Source organism: Macrobrachium rosenbergii, chromosome 19 (genome assembly GCF_040412425.1).
Source record: "Macrobrachium rosenbergii isolate ZJJX-2024 chromosome 19, ASM4041242v1, whole genome shotgun sequence".
In the NCBI taxonomy this organism is placed as follows: domain Eukaryota; kingdom Metazoa; phylum Arthropoda; class Malacostraca; order Decapoda; family Palaemonidae; genus Macrobrachium; species Macrobrachium rosenbergii.
In genome coordinates, this window is record NC_089759.1 from 27374157 (window position 1) to 27396329 (window position 22173).

The following is a 22173-nucleotide window of genomic DNA, read 5'->3' on the forward strand; positions in this document are numbered from 1 at the left end:
AACACAAGTGAAAAATAGATATCATCAAGATAATAAAATGTCAAATCAAACACGCGAAGGAAGAAAAAAATACCTTATCCAAATACAGATCTCCCTTTACAGAATCTAGAAACCTCCAAACACGGCGTCATCAGAGATCTAGACAATCTTCGATGCTTTTGCTGCATCATAATGTCGTCGCTGAGAGGCCTTCTCGATAAGGTTATATGCCCTGTACATATACGTATGGATGTATGGGAATAAACATGTACTCTGTGTAGATACTTATGCACGCAAGACGGCATCTATCAATATACGAGGAAAATGAGTGGATGTATCTTTTTGTGAGTTCTGGTACGTACTTAGGAATTGAAATATAATTGAAGTATATATATATATATATATATATATATATATATATATATATATATATATATATATATATATATATATATATATCTCTTATATATATATCTTACATACACAGGTGAAAAAATAAAGGTATAGATCCTGACCGGTCCGGTCTCTTATTTTTTCACCTGTGTTAATGTGTGATTAACGAATCACGTATTAAAGTGATTATAATCATGTGTGTATTTATATATATATATATATATATATATATATATATATATATATATATATATATATATATATATATATATATATATATATATATATATATAATATATATATGTGTGTGTGCATTAAAATATTAAAGTTTTCAGAATTGCAAGAGGCAAAGTAGCAACAGGAGGAATGGTGAGGAATGATTGTTGTTAACAATTTTTTCAAATGGATTGCTGTGATACAGTAACTGTCAAACCAGGCGAGAAGGGGAGGAAGTTTTAACAGATGTGGAACAAATACAGTTACCGAGGTTATAGCCATATGATATAAAGTCCCATCAACTCATGCTTTAGTACCAAAATAATGATCCCTCCATCGAAAATCGAGCAGTGCTCATATGTCAATGCACAGGAAACTTTTAAATTATTAATGTTGATACCGTGTGGTAAGAATACAGAATACTTTTATTACTAAAACTTCACGGCAATCCTGAACAAGTTGGGTCTTGAATGATTCGTTCCATACCCCAAGTACTAATGACTCCATTAGTTCATACATTTAAAAAGCAGACGTCTCTCTGATCAGACTTTCCCGATAAAAATTTCATCAACCCATCCTTTCGGTGCCATTCGGAACTTGATAAGGGGCCATTTCATGTGATATCATGAAAGAAAAATATCCGTTAAATAAATGATAAAATGCTTTATTTGCACGGCATGTACTGTAAAATGAATGAATGTTTTATCCACACAGTGGTACTGGACATGCTTTAAAAGTTATCCTAATTTGAATAATAGTTGCATAATGTAAAATGCCGGTAATGTTGCGTTTCATAATATTGAATCCAGGGATAATGTAGCATCTTTTTTTTTTTCAGTGCGAAAAAATTTAAAAAACTATTGTTCTATTTCTCTATCGTTTGTTATACAATAGAAGTTTCACAATAGAAAAATAGCAGTTTTATGTTTTATTTATTTCAAAAGCAAAAGACGATGATTAGATAGGGTATATCCTAAAAAAAAATCTCTCTCTCTCTATCTCCATGCTATTATCATCAAAGAATGGACGAGACAGCACTCGAAAGAGACATAGGGAAGGAAAAAAAGAGACATACAGGCCATGCCTCGCAGCGATTTTCCCCTCGAATTCCCCCCAATACTGAGCCAATGAACTGAGAGATATACGACTCTTTTCTGTTGTTGGCAAAAACAGTATTTTCCCCATCTGTTGGGAAAGGATGGGTTCCCTCTCTCTTCTCTCTCTCTCTCTCTCTCTCTCTCTCTCTCTCTCTCTCTCTCTCTCTCTCTCTCTCTCTCTATTTTATTTCAAGACACTTTTCTCATTAACTTTTCTAATTACTGAATAATTTATCGTGATATTAAATGGCCTCTTTACACAAGCCTGAAAAGAAGATCAAAGAGGCACGTTTAGTTTTATTTACAGACCTAAGGGAGGTGTTTTTGTAGCGATCTCAGCTGGTATTTCGAAGGTCCGTTCTCTGTTCCATTTTTCCTCGAGGGTTGGGGGGATGTTGGTTGGAAGGTTAGGTACGGTAGCAGAGGCAAATGAATAAATCAAGTACATTAGTCCAAAGGAAATTTGTTTACCGTCAATAAATAGTATAAATGAGAAAGAGGAAGCCCAACAGGGAGTGAAAACACTTCTAGCTTGTACTGTAATTATCGCACCGTCAAGGACCTCCCAACCTGCACCAGCGTCAGAAGCACATGTGATGGCGAGGTTTTATCTTTTCCTAACTCATTTTCGAGTTCTACAAAGCTGTGACGTTTTTTAGTGTATACCTACCACCCCCCCTCTCTCTCTCTCTTCACACACACACACACAACTGTATATATATATATATATATATATATATATATATATATATATATATATATATATATATATATATATATATATATATATATATATATATATTTATATATATATATTTGTGTGTGTGTTTGTCTGTGCGTGTGTAAAAGGTGTCTGCTTGCGTGTCAGCGCTTTTATGCTTATCTAGTCGTGTTCGTGTTTTTCTGATATTGTATTTACATGCTCATTATTCTTATTGTTGAACAAAGTGCTTTTCAAGATTATTACTAAGGCTAATTAGCACTTTTGATATTATAGAATTAAAGCTCAATTGTACCAGTCATTTCACTTACAGTCGATGTAAACTTCCCTCATTTCCTTCTAGTTCCTTTCTTCCGTTCATTATTAAATCTTATTCCTAATTTACATCATGCATCCTGCAGTGTCAATCTGCATTTTTGTTCACGTCCCCTGTCTCCAGTGGCATTACCGTCTCCCACCTCCTACCCTTCATTTCTTTGTACCACACAGTCTCCCTCTCCCTCTCTTCGTACCTGGTCCCTGGACAACCCAGTTGTATTATAAACTCGGATGAAAACGTTTAGGGATATTAGAAACGAGGTCCCAGCAGGCTCCGAGCCCACGCCGCAGATTTATTAATGGGAAATGCATATTTTGAGCGACATCAAATGGTTCTTAAAGAGGGGATTGCGCCCGAATAAGGGTTATGGGTCGTTCGCAAAATTCTGCTCGATTGGTTTTATCTCATTCTTTTTCATTTCTCTTAATTTTCCAGTTGTATTTTACTTTGTTCTCTCATTTTTTCTGATTGCGTATTTATTACTCATATGATTTTCTCTCTCTCCCACTGATTTTCCTTTACAGATGATGAGTCCTGAAGCAAAAAGTGGAAGTAGAAGGAAGGGTTCAGAATGTTGCCAAGAGTGTAAGACATGACTTTATGAAGTGAGAAGCATGTGATGAGATATTGATGAAAATGAGGTTGATATGAATAATGCTAAGTGGAAGTAGTTTATGAAGAGTGTGCAAAATTCCGGCGTGCAGTCTTGTGACTATAGATCAAGTATTTGAATTGTTGCTATATATAGAAATCAGAACAGAGTGGTCCTTGATGATGCGAGAACTGAAGGGCTGAATAAAATTTTGAGATAGGTTGACTTTTATAAATAACTACCGGTTATGTAAGGCGGGCAATTAAGGCATCAGGAGTAGATGGGTTGCAAGCAAGACGCCAAGGTATAGCATATTATGTGGCTTATTGTTACTATTACCAGGAAGAGTGACCAGACCGCTCAGTTGAAATCCTCAGCACTAACAGGGATGCCCAATTAAGTAGGTTTTGCCTAGATGAGAGAAGTTCCAAGAGAATAGCCGATGGGAATAATTGGCGCCTTGTATAACACTAAAGGTGAATTAGGTGACTGAGAATTATAATATATAATATTACTTTATTTGCATGAGAAAGGTTTGGCGTTTGCTTCTGATTGAGAAATTAAGAATGATACCGGAATGATTGACAACGAGTAGCAGAGTACATTATACAAAGAAGAGCGAGGGAGGATCAAATGTTCATTATGAAATAGCTGTGTGATGAAATTTAGAGCAAAGAAAAAACGAATGTGGCATCCTTGGACCTAGAGACGGCTTAGGATAGAACTGATAGAGACACAATGTACTAGAAGGTGCTGAACGTGTTGCATAATGTGGGAGATAATTTGCTGAGAATGATTAAAACGGCCGTGTAAAATTATGTCCCTGGTTTGATGTAAAAGTGATAATTGATATCTTCATGAAGTGATACATATGAAAAGTTTTGGGGAGGAGAGAAGATAAAGAGCTAAAATTTATGGGATGAGAAAAGGAGTAGAAAATGCAGTGTGTAGTGGCTGATGCTAGGAGACTTCAGAGGCTTGTGAAAATGTTTGTAAGAAGAAAAATTTGAAAGTGAATGTGAATAAAAATAAGGTCATGAGGGTAAATGGATACTGTAAAAAATGGCCATTGAAGGTTGAAATGGAAGGTGGAAGAACTGAGGTAGTTGATATGTACGGGTATTTGGGAGTGAATGAAATGGGGGACGGTAGAACGAGCGAAATGTTTCTCAGAATAGGTAGCAAGAAAAGTAGTAGAGTGTGAGAATGACTCAGTTGATAAGCATGAAGGGTTGCTAATCTAATCCTTTAGTATGGTAATTGAGTATAGGTGGTGAATGAGCATAAAAGTAGTCAAACTTGTTGAAATACAGTGTGCGTAGTCTATGACAGGGTGAAAAAAATAGATGTGAAGAATGTATGTTAGAATAATAAAGGTGTAATTCAATAGAACAATGGAGGACGGGTGAGAAGATTCAGATTCGGGATATATGAAGTGGAAGAGGCATTTGAACAGAAGAGCCTAATATCCAGTAAAGGAGAGAGCGAAAAACGATTTAATGGGCTCAGTGTACTACCTCTGAGCCCTGTTTGTGTATATATATGAAATGACTAATGTGAAAGAGTCTCAAGGAGGGGTTCATACTTGATCTAGATCTTCAAGGATGAACGTGGCAGTAACTAGTAAATAATTTTTTATAAAGGGCCTGCATCGCCTTGTATGCCGTTAGGTAAAACGGTACAATGTTGAATATATATAATATATATATATATATATATATATATATATATATATATATATATATATATATATATATATATATATATATATATATATATATATATATATATATATATATATATATATATATATATATATATATATATATATATATATATATATATATATATATATATATATATAGAGAGAGAGAGAGAGAGAGAGAGAGAGAGAGAGAGAGAGAGAGAGAGAGAGAGAGAGAGAGATGCGATCAAACTTTTTTTTTACGTCTCTGATCTTTACATACTGTTCAATATACTGATATACATTTGCACAGATTCTCTTTTCTAAATTATTTCGTAGAACGTAAGATTATCCTTTTCTCCTGAAAGTCAGAATCGGGTTCAGCGCTCTTATTTTCAGTATCAATGTTCCCATTACACGCGTCTCCTCCATTTTCAAAGGTTCCCATGATTCTAAACGGCGCCGAAGAGAAGCGTAATATTAGAAATTGCTTTTCCATGACATTGGTCAGCCCTGCAATATCCAGAATTCATTGAATTTGGCGTCATGTCCTGATTAAACTTCGAGCCCTCTCCCCCCAAAAACATCATTTTTGATACCTGTCAATTAGTTGTATCTCGCTTGCGATAGCATATGAGTTTTAAAGTTATTTTGTAATGTAATTATCAAATGTTCATTCATTTATGAATCAATTTTCAATTCTCACTCTTTAACCAACAATTTAAATAGAATGGAATGAATTATTATGGAAATGTTATTGCCCGCGTGCTGCATAAAACAAAATGGTATGGATGTATTCATGAAATTACCTATGCAGCTATGACGTACTGCATGCAGCTTTTGTATCATATATATATATATATATATATATATATATATATATATATATATATATATATATATATATATATATATATATTATATATATATATATATATATATATATATATATATATATATATATATATATATAAATGTCTGTATGTACATATGTATGTGTGTGTGTATTCCAGCATAACTCTGAAACGCATTAAGCAATTTCAACCAAACTTGGTATACATATGACTTACTATCTAGAAAAAAGTGCTATGGGGGTAAGACATCACTAACACCAAAGTGGGTGGGGGTGGGAAGGGCTTCCCGGAAACGGTGCTGTTCCTCCCTGTAGACTTAATAATTAAATAAACTCTACGAATTTATCATACCTCATTTTTGTATACATATGAATCATTAATACTGTTGCGGGGGGAGGTAATACATCACTGGCACCACAGAGGATAGTGTTGGGAAGGGGGTGACATGTAAAAATAACCGAAAAAGAAAGATATTAGTGTCTAATCCATAGTTTTCGAGGTCGCTGAGATGAATGGTGACACTCCCGATGCCCTTTAAGTTCAAGCACAGCCCTAATAGGAAGTGGGGGTGAGAAGGGGTGAAAAATAAAATGTCAAAAATGACATATATTAGTGTGTAATTCATAGTTTTTGAGGTTGCTGAGATAAATAGTAACACTCCCGATGCCATTTAAGTTCAAATTCAGCCCCGATAGGAAAGGGGGATGTGAAGGCATGAAATATTAAATGTCAAAAATGCTGGGCAATGTAATTGAAGCAACTCCTTAACAGGAAAGGGAGAGGAAGTGAGAGAGAGAGTAGAAGGGTGTTAGGGAGGAGAAAGAGGGAAGGTGTGAGGGGAGTGTTGGAGATAGGTGGGGAGAGAGAGGGGGAGAAATTCAGAGAGGGTGTTAGGGGGAGAAAGTAGAGAGGGTGTTAGGGAGGAGAAAAGAAGGAAAGAGAGAGAGAGAGTTTATATATTGTCATTCAGAGTTTTCCCAGGCACTGCCAGGTTGTATATATTATATATATATATATATATATATATATATATATAGAGAGAGAGAGAGAGAGAGAGAGAGAGAGAGAGAGAGAGAGAGAGAGAGAGAGAGAGAGAGAGAGATTTCTGACTTACCAGGACCCAACCCCAGTCTTTTGAGTGAAAGTCCAGGGTGTTAGAAATTTGTCGACACAAGTCATAAAAAAGGTTGAAACATAAGTGCTACATGCCTGAGGTTATTCCTAACGCCCTCGTCTCTCACTCGAAAGACTGGGGTTTGATCCTGATGTTAGTTAGAAATTAATTCTATGAAACGTGTTGCCATGTGTTGATTGGTTGATTTCATATATATATATATATATATATATATATATATATATATATATATATATATATATATATATATATCACACATAAAATATATCTATACACATGTATATATATATATTTATAAATTTCTGACTCACATATGTATATATATATATATATATATATATATATATATATATATATATATATATATATATATATATATATATATATATATATAATTCAGCACATGGGAACATGATTCACAGAAGTAAATTTCTGACTCACATCGGGACCGAACCCTTGTCTTTCGAGTAAGAGACAAAGGCGTTAGTTCCAACTTCTTTTATGACTCGTGTGGACGAATTGTTAACAAGCTGGACTCTCACTCGAAAGCCAAGGGTTCGGACGCGATGTTAGTCAGAAATTTATATATATATATATATATATATATATATATATATATATATATATATATATATATATATATATATATATATATATATATATATGTGTGTATGTCTATGAAATACAGGAGAACACGGTTATGCCCAGTCTCGAAAGTTAAGCTTTGTATGTGTAACACTTAGGGATAACTTTATTTTTTACCCTGGACGTTGATTTACCTGAAGAAAAATGACTCGAAGAAACAGAACCGGCAGATCTGAAAAGTTTAATCCTCTAAATGAATTGCCAGCGCCAGGTTTCCAATAAAACTAAAAATAGCTCGATGTCGGGATTAGAGATTTTATGATCTGTGGCCTCGTTAGGGATTCTGGCAGAAACAAAAGAAATATTGGCAAAAATACTTCCTCTCTCTCTCTCTCTGTCTCTCTCTCTCTCTCTCTCTCTCTCTCTCTCTCTCTCTCTCTCTCTCTCTCTCTCGGTATACTTCTGGTTAAAAGGCACCATACTCATATCCCTGGTTCAATCCTGAACGAGGATGCAGCAAATTTGACCCATTTCCTTGTGAACCCTTTGTACGCCTGATGAACGAAACAGTGAACTAAGTACCTGGTGGTCAGTTAGTGGTAGCGAGCCGCAGCCAGGAGTGAGAAGAAAGATAGAAAAGAAATAAATGTAATTAACGTTGGAGATGAATGGTCTGTGCAAGTATACACCATCATATCACAAAATGAAAAAACCAAGAGGACTTCACTGAGATAAATCCGTCCTCACCCGACGAAATGCATCAGATATCGTCCCGCCCCCTTCTCTCTCTCTCTCTCTCTCTCTCTCTCTCTCTCTCTCTCTCTCTCCATTTGGTTTTTTTTCGTTATCATATTTTCGAATGCCTTGTTTCCAGCAAACGCCATTAATTGTTGCGTATCTCCGGAGCATATGAGAAACCTCTTAAAGACTCCGAGTGAGCCGGTAAAAAGAGTCTTGGAAGCAAACACGAAGAAGTGGGTCATGCAACGAGAAGATGAGGGATGGGAGGAAGAGCGAGAGGAAGAAAAGGCGGGAATAGTTTGGGAGGAACAGGATGCAAACCACTAACCAGTGTCAGGGAGGATTTCTTAAGGTGGGTGTTCTTGCGGTGATTGGACAAACACCAGGTGGGGGCAGGTGCCTTTGATTCCGCAGCCTCACACCTTCAAGAGCCTCTCTTCCATTCTGGCGGATGGTTGAGACGGAGGAATGGCTAGAGTAAGAGAAAGGGAGGGAAAGTGGCGTTTTAGGACGGCGAAGCGCAATGGAAATTGTCTGTTTGGACAGTAGGAGGGGGGAAGCAACGAATGTGGAGAGGTGGAGGTCGTAGCAGGGAACGGCGAAGAAATGTGTGGCGGAAGCAATGGGTCGAGGGGCATGGGGACGCCATTCCAGAGGGCCTCTTGATGTGAACTCTTCCGTGATCTCTCATGGGTTCACTCGTTAGAAATGGGGGATGCGTGATCAGAAGAGAGAGAGAGAGAGAGAGAGAGAGAGAGAGAGTGAGAGAGAGAGAGCTCCTCTTGAGGTGGTGCGTGCCAGTGTTTTTGTGCGAAAGAGGGTCCTTTTTTAGCTTGGCGTTTTCAACATTCTTTTGATGTGAGAGTGCGTGTTTTTTACCCTATTTTTAATGTCTCTCCTTCTTTTGATGCAACGATTTTTTCACTTTGTGCGCCCTTTCTCCTACTTTCAGTTTTAGATCTCCTGTGTTCAAGTAAGCCCATGAACAATATATATATATATATATATATATATATATATATATATATATATATATATATATATATATATATACATATATATATATATATATATATATATATATATATATATATATATATATGTATATATATACACATACACGCACATGTATACATGTCTATGTGGGTGAGTGTGTGCTCACATAAATAGAACACAGACACATACCTAATATATGTATACACATATATATACATAAATACAGTATATGTATATGTATGTATATATGTATATATATATATATATATATATATATATATATATATATATATATATATATATATATATATATATATATATATATATACTGTATATATATATCATCACCTCCAATGCCATGTGACGCAAAGGGTCTGTGCAGTTCTGCCACTCATGTCTTTCTTGTTCTCTGTCTTCCATAAATTTCCACTGATATTTGTTCTATTTGATTTCCAGATCTAATTCAATCTGCCCATTGTTTGGTTTGCCTTTTTCAGTCTTTCATTAAATGTCAACTCAAGAGAAACTTACACTAATTTCCAACTCAATAGAACCAGTATTCCTAAATATTTGAAAGAGTCAACCTTATTGATCCTTTCTCCATTAGTGCCATATTCTTTTTTGCGTACTCCGTGTCCATTGTTTTCGTTTTTTCTTATCTAAATCTTTAGTCTCATCTCTTTAGATATATTTAGTACATTCTGTTAAACAAACTTTGTGAATCTTGTGTTTTGGTGACTGCGTATTCTGTATCTATTAAGTTTCTGTCGTCAGTCTAATCTCTAACCACTTCTTTAATTTTAAAATCCTTTTGTAGGACAAATAGCTAAGGTGATGTGCATTACCCTGTAGCATCCTACTGTTTGTTGCGGATACACTTGACAAGACTCCATCAACATTTACCATCCATCTACTTCGATCATGGATAATTTCAGTTAGTTTTGCATGGTTAATGGGAACACCATTGCGACGCAAGTCATTCCGTGGCATTGGTCTGCGGACGCTGTCGAATGCTTTCTTGTAATAAGCAACGACCACCAGAAGGGGCTTTTTGAGCCCCACTGTACTGCTGGGCAGTACATCTTAATATGAGTATTTTTTCTGTGTAACTCCTACCTTTTTCCAAACCAGCTTGTCTATGCATTTCATCAATTTCTTTCTCCAGCTAATTGAGAATAATATATACTGAACATTTTCATCACACCCGATGTGCAGTAAGTTTAGTGTCCCTGTAGTTACGACATTTAGCCAGACCACCTTTTTTTGTTACCTTTGCTATGACTTTCACTTCCCAATCATTAGGCTCTGTTTATTCATTCCAAAACAGTCACTTCATTTTCAGCTAAAATCATCTATACAGTGCTTCCATCTACAGTAATTCCATCGTAGCCTGGTGCTTTCCATCTAAATTTCTTTATGACTGGTTCCACTTTGAAAACCGTGAATTCTTTCATTACTACTTTCTGATCTCCCTCAGTTTCTTGAAATCAATCAAATTATCCCTCTCATATCTCTTATTCATGACCTCACGGAAATAATCCGCCTAGTGTAGCCTTTATTATTTCTTCTGATGTTATTATTGACCTATCCTTTCATCTGACAGGTATTGTCGTCATTTCCTTTTCACCTAAGCATATTTTTTTCGTATTTCTATGGGCTACTCCAACACCAATGCCTTTTCCATAATGCATGGTTTTATCAGCATCATCCTTCTGGCGCTTCATTTATCTTTACTATCTAGACTTGAGCACCTAACATTCTGTTTTGCGTTCTTCGTTTCTATCGTATTGTTATAAAAGCAACTTTTGCTTTTGTCCATTCTTTATTGTATCCCAGGTCTTATCTGCCCTCCTAGGCTTCCTTCTTGTTAATCCATATCCCAGCACTTCGTTTCCAGCAGATTGTCATACATTCCAGATGATAGTTCAGTATTCATTTATTGTCTGCACCTTCTCAGATATGGTTTCTAGAACCAGACTATTTCGACAATCAGTTGTAAAAGCCTCTCGTTGTCCATCTTCAAGAAATTATTGTATCATGTTTAGATACTTTTTCAGTTTTTTCTTGGACTCTATATTGATTTAGTGGGGCAAAACAAATTGGCGATAACTGCAGACATCTGCATCTCTGTACCTCTTGCATTCCTAATTGGTCTTTTTCTCTCTGGGTCGATGGCTTTGTGATCTGTTTAGTTTCTAAGAGTCTCATCTGGAGATATCAAAGTTTTTTATGTTGGAAAATAGTATCTTTAGTTACAAGACAATTTGCAGCATTTTGTTTGCCGTTTTTTCCAGGCCTTTCCTGCCCAATACTTCCTCTTCACCTTCTTTTTTCTTACCAACTTTGGGATTCATGTCAACAACAACAGCTCTCATATCTCGTTCTGGTTGCATCTGTAACATTGTGCAGTTCTATATAAAGTTTTTTATCTATTTTTTTGAAAATTCGTGTGTTCATGCATTTCCAATACAACGTTTACTCATAGCTTTGCTTTGATTTAAATCTTGTAAGCAGTAATCTACTGCTCACTGCTCTCCGGATCAGGGCCTTTTCTGCATTTAATGCTAAAATCATGTCTACTTATTCTTTACCAGTTCCATTTGCTCTTCCAAAAGAAATATACACAATGTCATCTTTTCCCATTCCTTTCTAGCGTGTTTCACAAACAGCTTCGACATCTGATCCCTATTTCTTGCATTCATTTCGTATCATTTCATCTTTCTGATTTGATTTAAGCCTCGTACATTCCAATTTCCTATTTCTAATCTATACTTAGTATTTATAAACCGGAAGATTATTAGGACCACCATATGACTGGGACTAAGGGTCATTTCTAAATTTTGCGTATCCTTTAATGTGGCAGAATCCAGTAAGGATTCACTGAGTAAATCCAGTCAAGGATAGCCAGCTCCACATAGCTCCCGGTTCCTAAGCCACTAATTACAGTAGTTCCTACCGTTGCCTAAATTATGGTCTTCAACCGACGTCATCTGTCAGGAATCCAGAAATGAAGCACTCAGTGCCTTACACCTGTCCATTACCCAGCTTTCAGTGATTTCTGATGCTCATCCTGAACAAGGCCACAATTTTTAATCGTAGATCTATCTATCATTTATCTAAAAAGATACCAACCTACAAGATATCAGATGCTTGCTCCCTCATCTCGGGACCCAAATCCAAGTACCAGCTGGCCCCGTAGTGGGTTAGTGCCGTCAGTGCACCTCAGGCGGTGCACTGTGGGCATTACTTAAGGTTCTTTTCAGCGATCCTTTGGCCCCTAGCTGCAACCATTTTCATTCTTTTACTGTACCTCTGTTCATATTCTCTTTCTTCCATCTTACTTTCCACCTCTCATTACAATTGTTTCATAGTGCAACTGCGAGGTTTTCCTCTTGTTACACCTTTCAGACCTTTGGACTATCAATTTCCGTTTCAGCGCTGAATGACCTCATAGGTCCCAGCGATTGGCCTTGGACCAAAGTTCTGTGTTCCATTCCACTACCAGCTGGGCCAGCTGAACTTTGTGCTCACTAAGGGTCATAGATGCAACTCCCTGACACATCCAAGCTACCTGGTCACCAGACGACAATCAACCACCTCAACATTTAAAAGAACATATACAATTGATGGAGCAACTCTAAATGATTTCAAAATATCGAAGCTGCCAGGTGCCTGACGAGTTTCATTCAATTATCAAATGATCTTCATCAAGATACATAAATTATCTCTAGTGGTTAATAGTCTTGAATGTTTACATTTAAAGTCTGGAGCATACTCATTCCACAAGATATTCTTTGTTGATTCACTCACTAGCAAGCGAGAGTCGTTGGACAAAGTCAACAAATACTTGCCCTTCATTAGCATAACATCATCCACATTCACAACTGGCAATAAACTACACATGGCTATAAGCCAAGTCCAGACTAAAAGCTTGTCTATAACTTAAAAATTAACATAACCTCCGTACATACATGAGAGAGAGAGAGAGAGAGAGAGAGAGAGAGAGAGAGAGAGAGAGAGAGAGAGAGAGAGAGAGAGAATATGAAAATTCACTGTTAGTAGATGGAATGTGTACATTTTTCTTTTCTTTAAATCTAAAGAATTATAATTTTCTTTCCTTCTTTTCTATTTAAACACGGAAATAGTATATTATCGAACTGTCTGATAATAAAACTACATATCTCGAACTGCAAGCTTCGCTTGCCGTCAAAAATGAAGGCAATATTTAAATAATATTGCAGTTGCATCGTACTTATTGTCTGCATTATTCATTTAGTTTCTGTGCTTTTTAAATGTTAATGTAGATAAAAGAATTTTTAAAGATGATGATCCTTTGTTTCTGTCTCATGGCATGGTTGAAAATAATTACTGTTGTAATATGCAACTAGTTTTTAAATTTATGTATAGTATCCTATATTCTCAAAACTAATATTAATATGCTTTGCTGTGCAATGTCTGGCATAGATAGCTAAAAAATATGTATCACTGGCAAAGCAACGGTAGCTGCATCATCATCATGCCCTCCAGCACGGCATGCCCTTCCTGTGCTTTATCTTCCACAAATCTCCACTCATCTCTTGGTCCCCCTACTCATAGTTATGATCCAAGAAGTTCTGGGTTTTCCAACTTTTCTCTTGTCCACTAGAACCCGGCTGAGAGTATTACATACTGTCCTCCTAAGGCAGGGGTTGTGCCAAGGACATATCCAAGCCATGTCATTATTTTCATCATTAAATTTATCGACATGTGGCACTTCCGTAATTTCCCTTATGGTACAATTTCTAACTCAATCCTGCCTGTATTCTCTTAGTAACCTTCTGGAAGCTTTATTCTCAAATTGACAAAATCTTTCTGAAATAGATTCTTTGTCACATGTTGATTCAAGTCCGCTTAGCGATGCAGTGCAGCAATTGTGGGTGCAGAAACACTTATCGCTCTATTACCTTTTGACAAGTATTTATTTATGGGGAAGTGTATACATTTTGCTGTTTGCCTTTATGTAGACTTTTTAGAACAGTATATCACCTAACAAGCGCTCAATTGTCGAAGTGAAAAATTCTTTTCATCTTTTACCTTACATTTTAATGTGCAATATCACTCTTAAATATCTCTGAACTATGAATCATTGGACGGGCAATTTAGAATTTTTTTACGAGTTAAAAAACGTAAATATTTCTAATACTCTATTTCAGACGAATATTTTTTTAAGTAGAGACATTTTTGTTCACTGCTAACTTTAACGTGGCATTTTGACCTTTTGTGTTTGTTATATTGCTTATTTAAACTTGCTTTAGTGAACTAAGAGTATTCAGCTTTAAAATGATAACCAGTCAGTGTCCTATCGCGAAAAAATTACACAGACAAATTAAATGCTGTAGTGATAGATGGGTGCTCCGCAGTCGAAGTTTTATCCGGAAAAAACATGGGAACACATGGCCCTTTATATATATATATATATATATATATATATATATATATATATATATATATATATATATATATATATATATATATATATATGTGTATATGTATATGTATATGTATGTATATTTACATATATGTGTGTGCGTGTGTGTTTTCATTGTCCGCTGTACATGGATATATCAGAGTTCGAGCCTCTGCTGGTTCGAGTTGGGGAGGGCGGGATAACGACAAAATGCCTCTGTTGACCACAACGCTGAACTAGTACCTGACATATATCCGACTGTGGTTGGCCATGTGAAAAACAGAGAAAGGCATGAATCTAACTTCCTTATTCCAAAAGACTTGCTGAGAGCAAGTCTTATTATCCTCTCTAAGTAGATAAGTTTTATATATATACTGTATATATACATATGCGTGTGTGTAATCATGTGTATAAATATATGTATGTTTGCATGACTACATATATACGATCTAAAATACAAGCATATTCACAATGTCATAGGCTTAAGTGTGTTGTCTCGTCCTGAGAGGTTATCTAACCAATTAATCTCCTTGACCTCTTTGTGACATTGCAGGTGGCGGGCGTGGGCGGATCATGGATGGAGTGGGACAACCGACGCCACCGTGAAGCAGAAGACACAGCCTGGCCACCGCCAAGCCCTCCGGAGTTCCCTTTCCATCCCTCGGGGGAGCCTTGGGCGGAGGCCTTCCACTTCGAAGGAGAGGAAGACCTCCAGACAGAGCACGGAGGAGGAAGAGGTCACTGGCAACATGATAATCCAGACGCGGAGGAGAACGACCCTTGGAGCGACTTTCGGAACCACTGGGAGGAGGAGGAGGAGGAAGACGACGGCGGGTGTGAATGCGGAGGGCCTCCCCCTCCCGTGTTCAATCTGCCGCCCCCGCCACCTATCCCTCGAGTACTCGAAGAGGAGGAGGAAGGAAGTGGATGCGATGCACCGCCTCCGGCAGAGACCTGCCCCGCCCTTTTGGTGGCTGGGGACGCCCACACCCACCAGAGGCTTCACCCACCCTTGGCCGCCCTCGTCGTCGCGGCGGCTACTTTCACGTTGGTGTTCATCATCGCTGCCCTCGTGTGCTGGAGGTGAGTTGAGAAGGTCTGGGCGAATTTGAGATCTTATTTTAGCCGTTGAAGGGAAAGTGATCGTCCTCAAACTTTATCAGTACCTGATATATCATCCTTGTTTATTAGCTTACAAGATTAAGTCGTTTCTCTTTACAAGGGTGGTTCTTGAGAGCAAAATGAACAAGGCAGGTCATTGCAACTTGAATAATTTCATTGAAATATACATACAGACACGGTCACACACACACACACACACACACACACACACACACATATATATATATATATATATATATATATATATATATATATATATATATATATATATATATATATATATATATATATATATATATATATGTGTGTGTGTGTGTGTGTGTGTGTGTGTGTGTGTGTACAAATGTGTGTGTCTAGCATACGCTATTCTCATTTTTTCCTCTTTCATTCTTCTGGTTCTTGAATCTTTTCTTGTCGATTCAATCTCCTTTGATTGGAAATTCCTTGCCGTCATATAATTCTGTCTTGTGCCCTCACCGCATTCCTCTCCTTGACCCTTATTGCAACTTGCAAAGTACCATATTGCACCAAATTCAATATTCCTTCCCCGTTGCTGGCCATATGGCAGCACGGTTTGTTGCATTGAACATTTTTCCTTACGTCATATTTCCGCACTTTTCTGAATCGCATTTCAGTCTTGATATATATATATGTGTATATAATATATATATATATATATATATATATATATATATATATATATATATATATATAAAATGTAGACGGTTGTGCGTGCGTGTGATTTTGTGCGTAAAGTGCTAGCGTCCCACTTGGAATTTTTATTTAAAATTCTGTAATTCTGAAACTACGATGAATAATGCTTAAAACTCCCCCTGAAAGCACGAACAGAAGATTTTATACAGCGTTAATATCTATGATAAAGATTAGAATGACAGTGGAAGGAAAAAGTACCATCACGTGACGAAATCCGTCACGCTATCAAGATATCAGACGTTCTGGAGGGACTGAGTAGCAATTATTGAGCACGGAAACGAAAGTAAAAAGAAATAAAAGATAAAGTAAGCGAAAACTAACGAAGCACACCTAATTTTCCTTAAGGCAAGAGCGCTAATTCATAATCTTGTAACTCCAGTCTGGATGATTACATGTCAAGTAGAGAGCTCATGACAAAGGAAAAAGTACTGCCTAAATTAACTCAGGTAATGATATAGAAGACGTCGTAGCCGGTAGTTTAGTGATTAACCATACCTTATCATTTAGATCACTCAGGATCTGATATCTTCTTCACTTCAGTGTTTATATATGAGAAAGATATAATTCAGTCAGGAAGCTTCTCATTTAGACGTAGGTGGTAAAAATAATTTCATAATAATTATTTTATTCGCGTTGTTAGTTCACGTGTTCCAACTTGTCCGTCAAACAAATATCTAGTTCTCTTAGCCAGAAACGGAAGGCTTCAGAACAAAGCTCTTTAAACATGAATCCTTAATTTGTTAAAACTTCTTTCGTATATTCTTACATAATGAAAAGGGATGTTGCTGAGGTAAGCTAATTGGAAAAACGGAAAACAATGTTTTGCCAGAAAAAGAGAAAGCTCCATAAGAGTATTTGCAACATCAAGCCTTGACCTGTTAGACTGTTTAGATGTTAATAAAAAAAGAAACTCGCTGATATAATAAAAGAAATGTTGCTGGAGGAGTCATAAAAACAGAAATGATTTCAGAGAAACTGATACTATACCTATCATCGGTGTGTCAAGATCCGCTGAGTGACGTGAAAGACACGTGATATCACAGGGACACGAAATTATTATGTGGAGCTGACATTAGAATTCTAACGCGTATCCGATAAATGGTACTATATATAAATAAGGAAAATTCCAGTAATCTATTTCTGAAATGTCTTCGAGCCATGCAACGGAAGCGTGTCTTTTTTTCCAAGTCTTCCATTTCGTGATCCTTGCTTTGGGAATATTAATGTTTCATCTACTGTTTGGTTGCTTCGAATTTACTTGCCATGGTAAGATTTGTGAAATATATTTCTATATGGACATATAAGCAATGTCACAGGTCGTATTTATCGTTTGATAAATTCCAATATTTATGGGGATATAGTTCACGGACAAATATTTATCCAAATAACATTAGATTCACTTGGATAAAACTACATTCATATAAACTTCCCACGGCATTGAGGATTATAGCAATGTTCTTGTTGGTATCATCATTGATATTATTAAAATGATTACAGTTATCATTCACTGTATATGAAAAAGCTACTGTTTTGAACGGATATATTCAATTTTGAATACAAAATCAAATGCATATACTCATGAATTTGATTCTCCGGTTACACGCAACCGTAAACCAGAATACAAATTTCCTGTGATCCACTTATTTATGTATTCCGCTCACATAGCCATTTCTGAACTCTTATTGCCCCACACGATCGCTCTCACCCCTCACCTCGCAACCGCCGCCTGCTCTCTCTCTCTCTCTCTCTCTCTCTCTCTCTCTCTCTCTCTCTCTCTCTCTCTCTCTCTCTCTCTTCCCATTTCTTTTTATCTCCCTCACTCTCTCCCTCTTTCATTTATTCCACTAATAAAATCAAAAGTTATGATGTAACAAAAAGATAAAATTAACTGACGAACCAAATACACCCATTTTCTATAATCCCTTGATAGAATTGGAGTGGAAGTAAAATAAATGAAATTGGTAAACAAACCATAGAATAGGTTTGTGTTTAATCTTGCTTAAATATTCCATAAAAATTAGCCCCCATCCACCTCAACCCACCCAAGGATATGCGGAGCGCCTGTCGCTTGAGTATCATGCTTATTTGTAAAAGGGAAAAGAATTCTACAAGTCCCCTTTGTCATTACTGAGCTGTTTACCAAACTCTAGGGGGTCACATTTCTAGACCGAGAGGTGAGATCTGGAACGAAGTCAAGCTAGAGAAGTTGGACAGCTGGGTTACGATAAGGAAAGGAAAGGAAGAAACTAACAGGCAAACAGTAATGCAGTTGGTGGCTGGAATGACGCTGCAAGGAACTCTTGATATCCTCCTGAGAGTGGCGGGTAAGGCAAATTGTAAGTAGCCTATATACTATCCGCCACTCCGACCCCACCCCTTTGCCCAAATGGGCCATATCCCCTAAATGCTACAGATTATCATCCTTCAAGAAACGTTCCCTCTCATTCCCCAGAACCGTATCCTTAATTTCCCTGTCCATCCAAACATTCAGAGCAGCCGTGCGTGAGTCACAAAACGACCGCAGCCAGGACCATATCCAATCCCAAACCCACATCTGCCCGAGTAACGTTGCGAAGTTCGCCCAAGTCCCTCCTTTGTAGATGTAATCAACCCAACTTCGTCCGTTTTAATGAAACTACTTTGCAATTGTCAAGCATTTCCAGTTATATTTGGTCCACGCTAGGTACTTCTAGGGATAACGTATGCGTTTCGGTTACCCGTTCTATACTTCTCTCCCTAAAAGAGAATGAAAGGGTGTTAGATACTCCTAGGAATCATTTATTAAGTGGAGTAATCGCAAAACGAGCATCAAAATCATGATTCTCTTTAACCTTCGTTTTTAGAAGCACCAATACTTATTTTTAAAGAGAGACGTGGTTTCCCATATTTTTGTTTAGAAACCAATTCCCCGACACTTCTCAGAGTAACAGGTATCATAATGAAAACGACTAAAATGTAAAATAAAGTGAGATCGATAAAAATAATGTATATTGTCGAACAAGTGAAAACCAGGAAGATTTTCGGGCCAAATCTATTCAAATCAAATACTCTTCCCCTCTCGGAAAGCGTTACTTGGCAACATCATTTGTTAATTGTAGTAAGGGTCTATATATTCTTTTGAAAACCTACCTCACTGAAAACTTCGTCCTTTACCTTATTCTCGTTTTATTCGTAACTAATAAATCGAATTTGATAAAAGTTCCTTTCCACTCACATTATTATTATTATTATTATTATTATTATTATTATTATTATTATTATTATTATTATTATTATTATTATTATTATTATTATTATTATTATAACTGAAATAGGAACCCAACGAGGAAAACGTGATTAATTCACACCACTGAAAGAAAAGTTGAGAGATGTTGTTAGTCAAAGTGCAAGAAGCTTACACCAGGTTAGATAAAAAAAACTTAAATAAATATAAATTGAGAACAACAGTCAAAAAACATGACGTAGGAGATCACAGATATGGTAAAAATCAAATGATTCTCGCTACTATCATACAAAAGTATTAGATAGATTTGAAATGGGCGTTCTGGTTTAAAACGGATCATCTCGGCTATTCTGATTTCCTCAAAATATTTGCGTTTTAATAGAGTAGGAAATTACTTATATTAAATGAAATTATTTTTTCAAACAATTATCTTTGCAGACAGTGTAGCTAAGTGAAGAAACCTCACCACTTGTTCGTAGGATTACGTTAGTTTACTTGCAGCGTAAGATTTTTATTTATATTAGATCACACGCACTTTTAACGAAGTGTTGCATAAGTGAACGGATACACTGTTGTCAAACAGTGATACTGAAAAATTTTCTATAATTCAAAGTAACTTTTCTTATTTTGATTATATATATATATATATATATATATATATATATATATATATATATAATAATATATATATATGTATATGTATGTATATATGTGTGTGTTTGTGTGTGTATGTGTGTGTGTGAGTGCGTTTGTGTGTATTTAATCCCCACTGTAAATATCTGCTACATAAATTTCAAGTGTTGGGTACCTTTGCATTATATTATGTGGTTCAGTGGACCCTGAATTCTTATTTCCTGAGCAAAGTTGTTATTTAAAGATATCCGTAGTAAACTGTAAACTGTTTTGAAAATCACTTCGCAGAAACACTGCAATACAATTCTGTTTTAATGCAGAGTGTAAGAACAGTTGACAGAGAAAATATTGTGTGAGATAAAACCGTTATTTTCCCGATTCCTTGTTTGTAGGTTCTCATAACCTTTTAAACTGGTTGGTATTCAGTGTTGTTAAAGCTGGTTTACAGTAGACAGAAATGTGAAGCTCATTTGTGTTATAACTGAATTTTTATCATTTGTTCCTTTCTCTTTTCATAGAAAAAAGAATTAAAAATTATTTATATGAAACTTTCCTCAAATAAACGTAAGACTAGCCCTTTACAACAGTATATTTTTTTTAGGGTGGTAGGGGGAGGGATGTAGCTGGGAATTAAAGAGCAGCAACCGGTTTCACTACGCTCGTCAGCCGTCTATCAATTCACCTGTCCCAAATGTCGTTTGGAGTACGTGGGATCTAGTTTTAAAAGTATCCCACGCTGTGGGCTGACGAACAGAGATATCGGTTTTAGAAGTTACCAGGTGCTGGGAAAATGTTTCGAAAAATGTAATATCTCTCTTGGTATAAAAGATTTTCTATTAATAGAAGAGGCTAACTCGCGGAGGGAGTCCGGCTAGCAGAATCAATCTTGCCTGAAATTAAAAAGGTATTTTACGGAAAAATTCCTCTTGTTTCTTTTAACGAATTCAGATTTTTTTCTCTTACTTCAGTCTCTCCTTTCATGGTCATTTTATGCTAGATTTTATAGAGTATTTAGATTTTTGCGCTTATGCTTTTGACCAGAGTAAAAAATAGAATAAATGGTTAATAATCTTCACACGTAATTTTTTTTTTTTGAATGCGGGCTTCAGTTTCTCCTGTATCTTTCATTGCTCTCTTGTTGCTTGATGAATTTGTCTTAATTCTATCAGGTATTTAATATTATCACTGAAAAGTATATTTCACAATAAATTTGTTGTTTGAATTCATTTATATCTCTAGCGAAAGGGCTTCCGAGAACCAACTCAGCTTATGTCATCAGATAGCTTTAGCAATCTCTCTTGTGCAGGCTTAGTAAATATTTTCTAAACATAATTTTTAAGATTTAATTCCTCATTTTGTTAATATCATTACCTACTGTTGTTGTATATTTTATGTAAACAATGCGATTATTCAATGCCTCTTTTCAGATACAGAAGGCAAAGAGGACGACGTGGACCCAGCAAATCTAGCAGCGATCTTACCAATGGCATCATCTACGAAGACCTTCCCTCCGGGCCAACTCCCAGGGTCGTCCCTGCCCACGCACATCCTGGGGATACACACACCCTTGCGCCCATGGAGGTCAGTAATTATTCTATTGTCGGAATTAGCTTTTCACATGGACGACCATCACAAAGTGGGCAGCGTTCTGTTCTGCGCAGAATTCTGTATAGTGCAGTGTTTTATAACACATACTGAATTCTGTCTTTACATAAATGCAAAT

The 22173-nt window shown here is 36.4% G+C and overlaps 1 protein-coding gene across 3 annotated transcripts in view; it reads left to right on the forward strand.

The window, feature by feature from the left end:
* The window catches only part of LOC136848772 (uncharacterized), a 413864-nt gene that overhangs the window by 349651 nt on the left and 42040 nt on the right, over window positions 1–22173 (forward strand). For all 3 annotated transcript variants that reach the window (XM_067121362.1, XM_067121361.1, XM_067121363.1), the window contains 2 exons: window positions 15312–15841; window positions 21878–22031. In XM_067121362.1, coding sequence (XP_066977463.1) covers window positions 15312–15841; window positions 21878–22031 — 684 coding nt within the window. The remainder of the gene's footprint in view (window positions 1–15311; window positions 15842–21877; window positions 22032–22173) is intronic.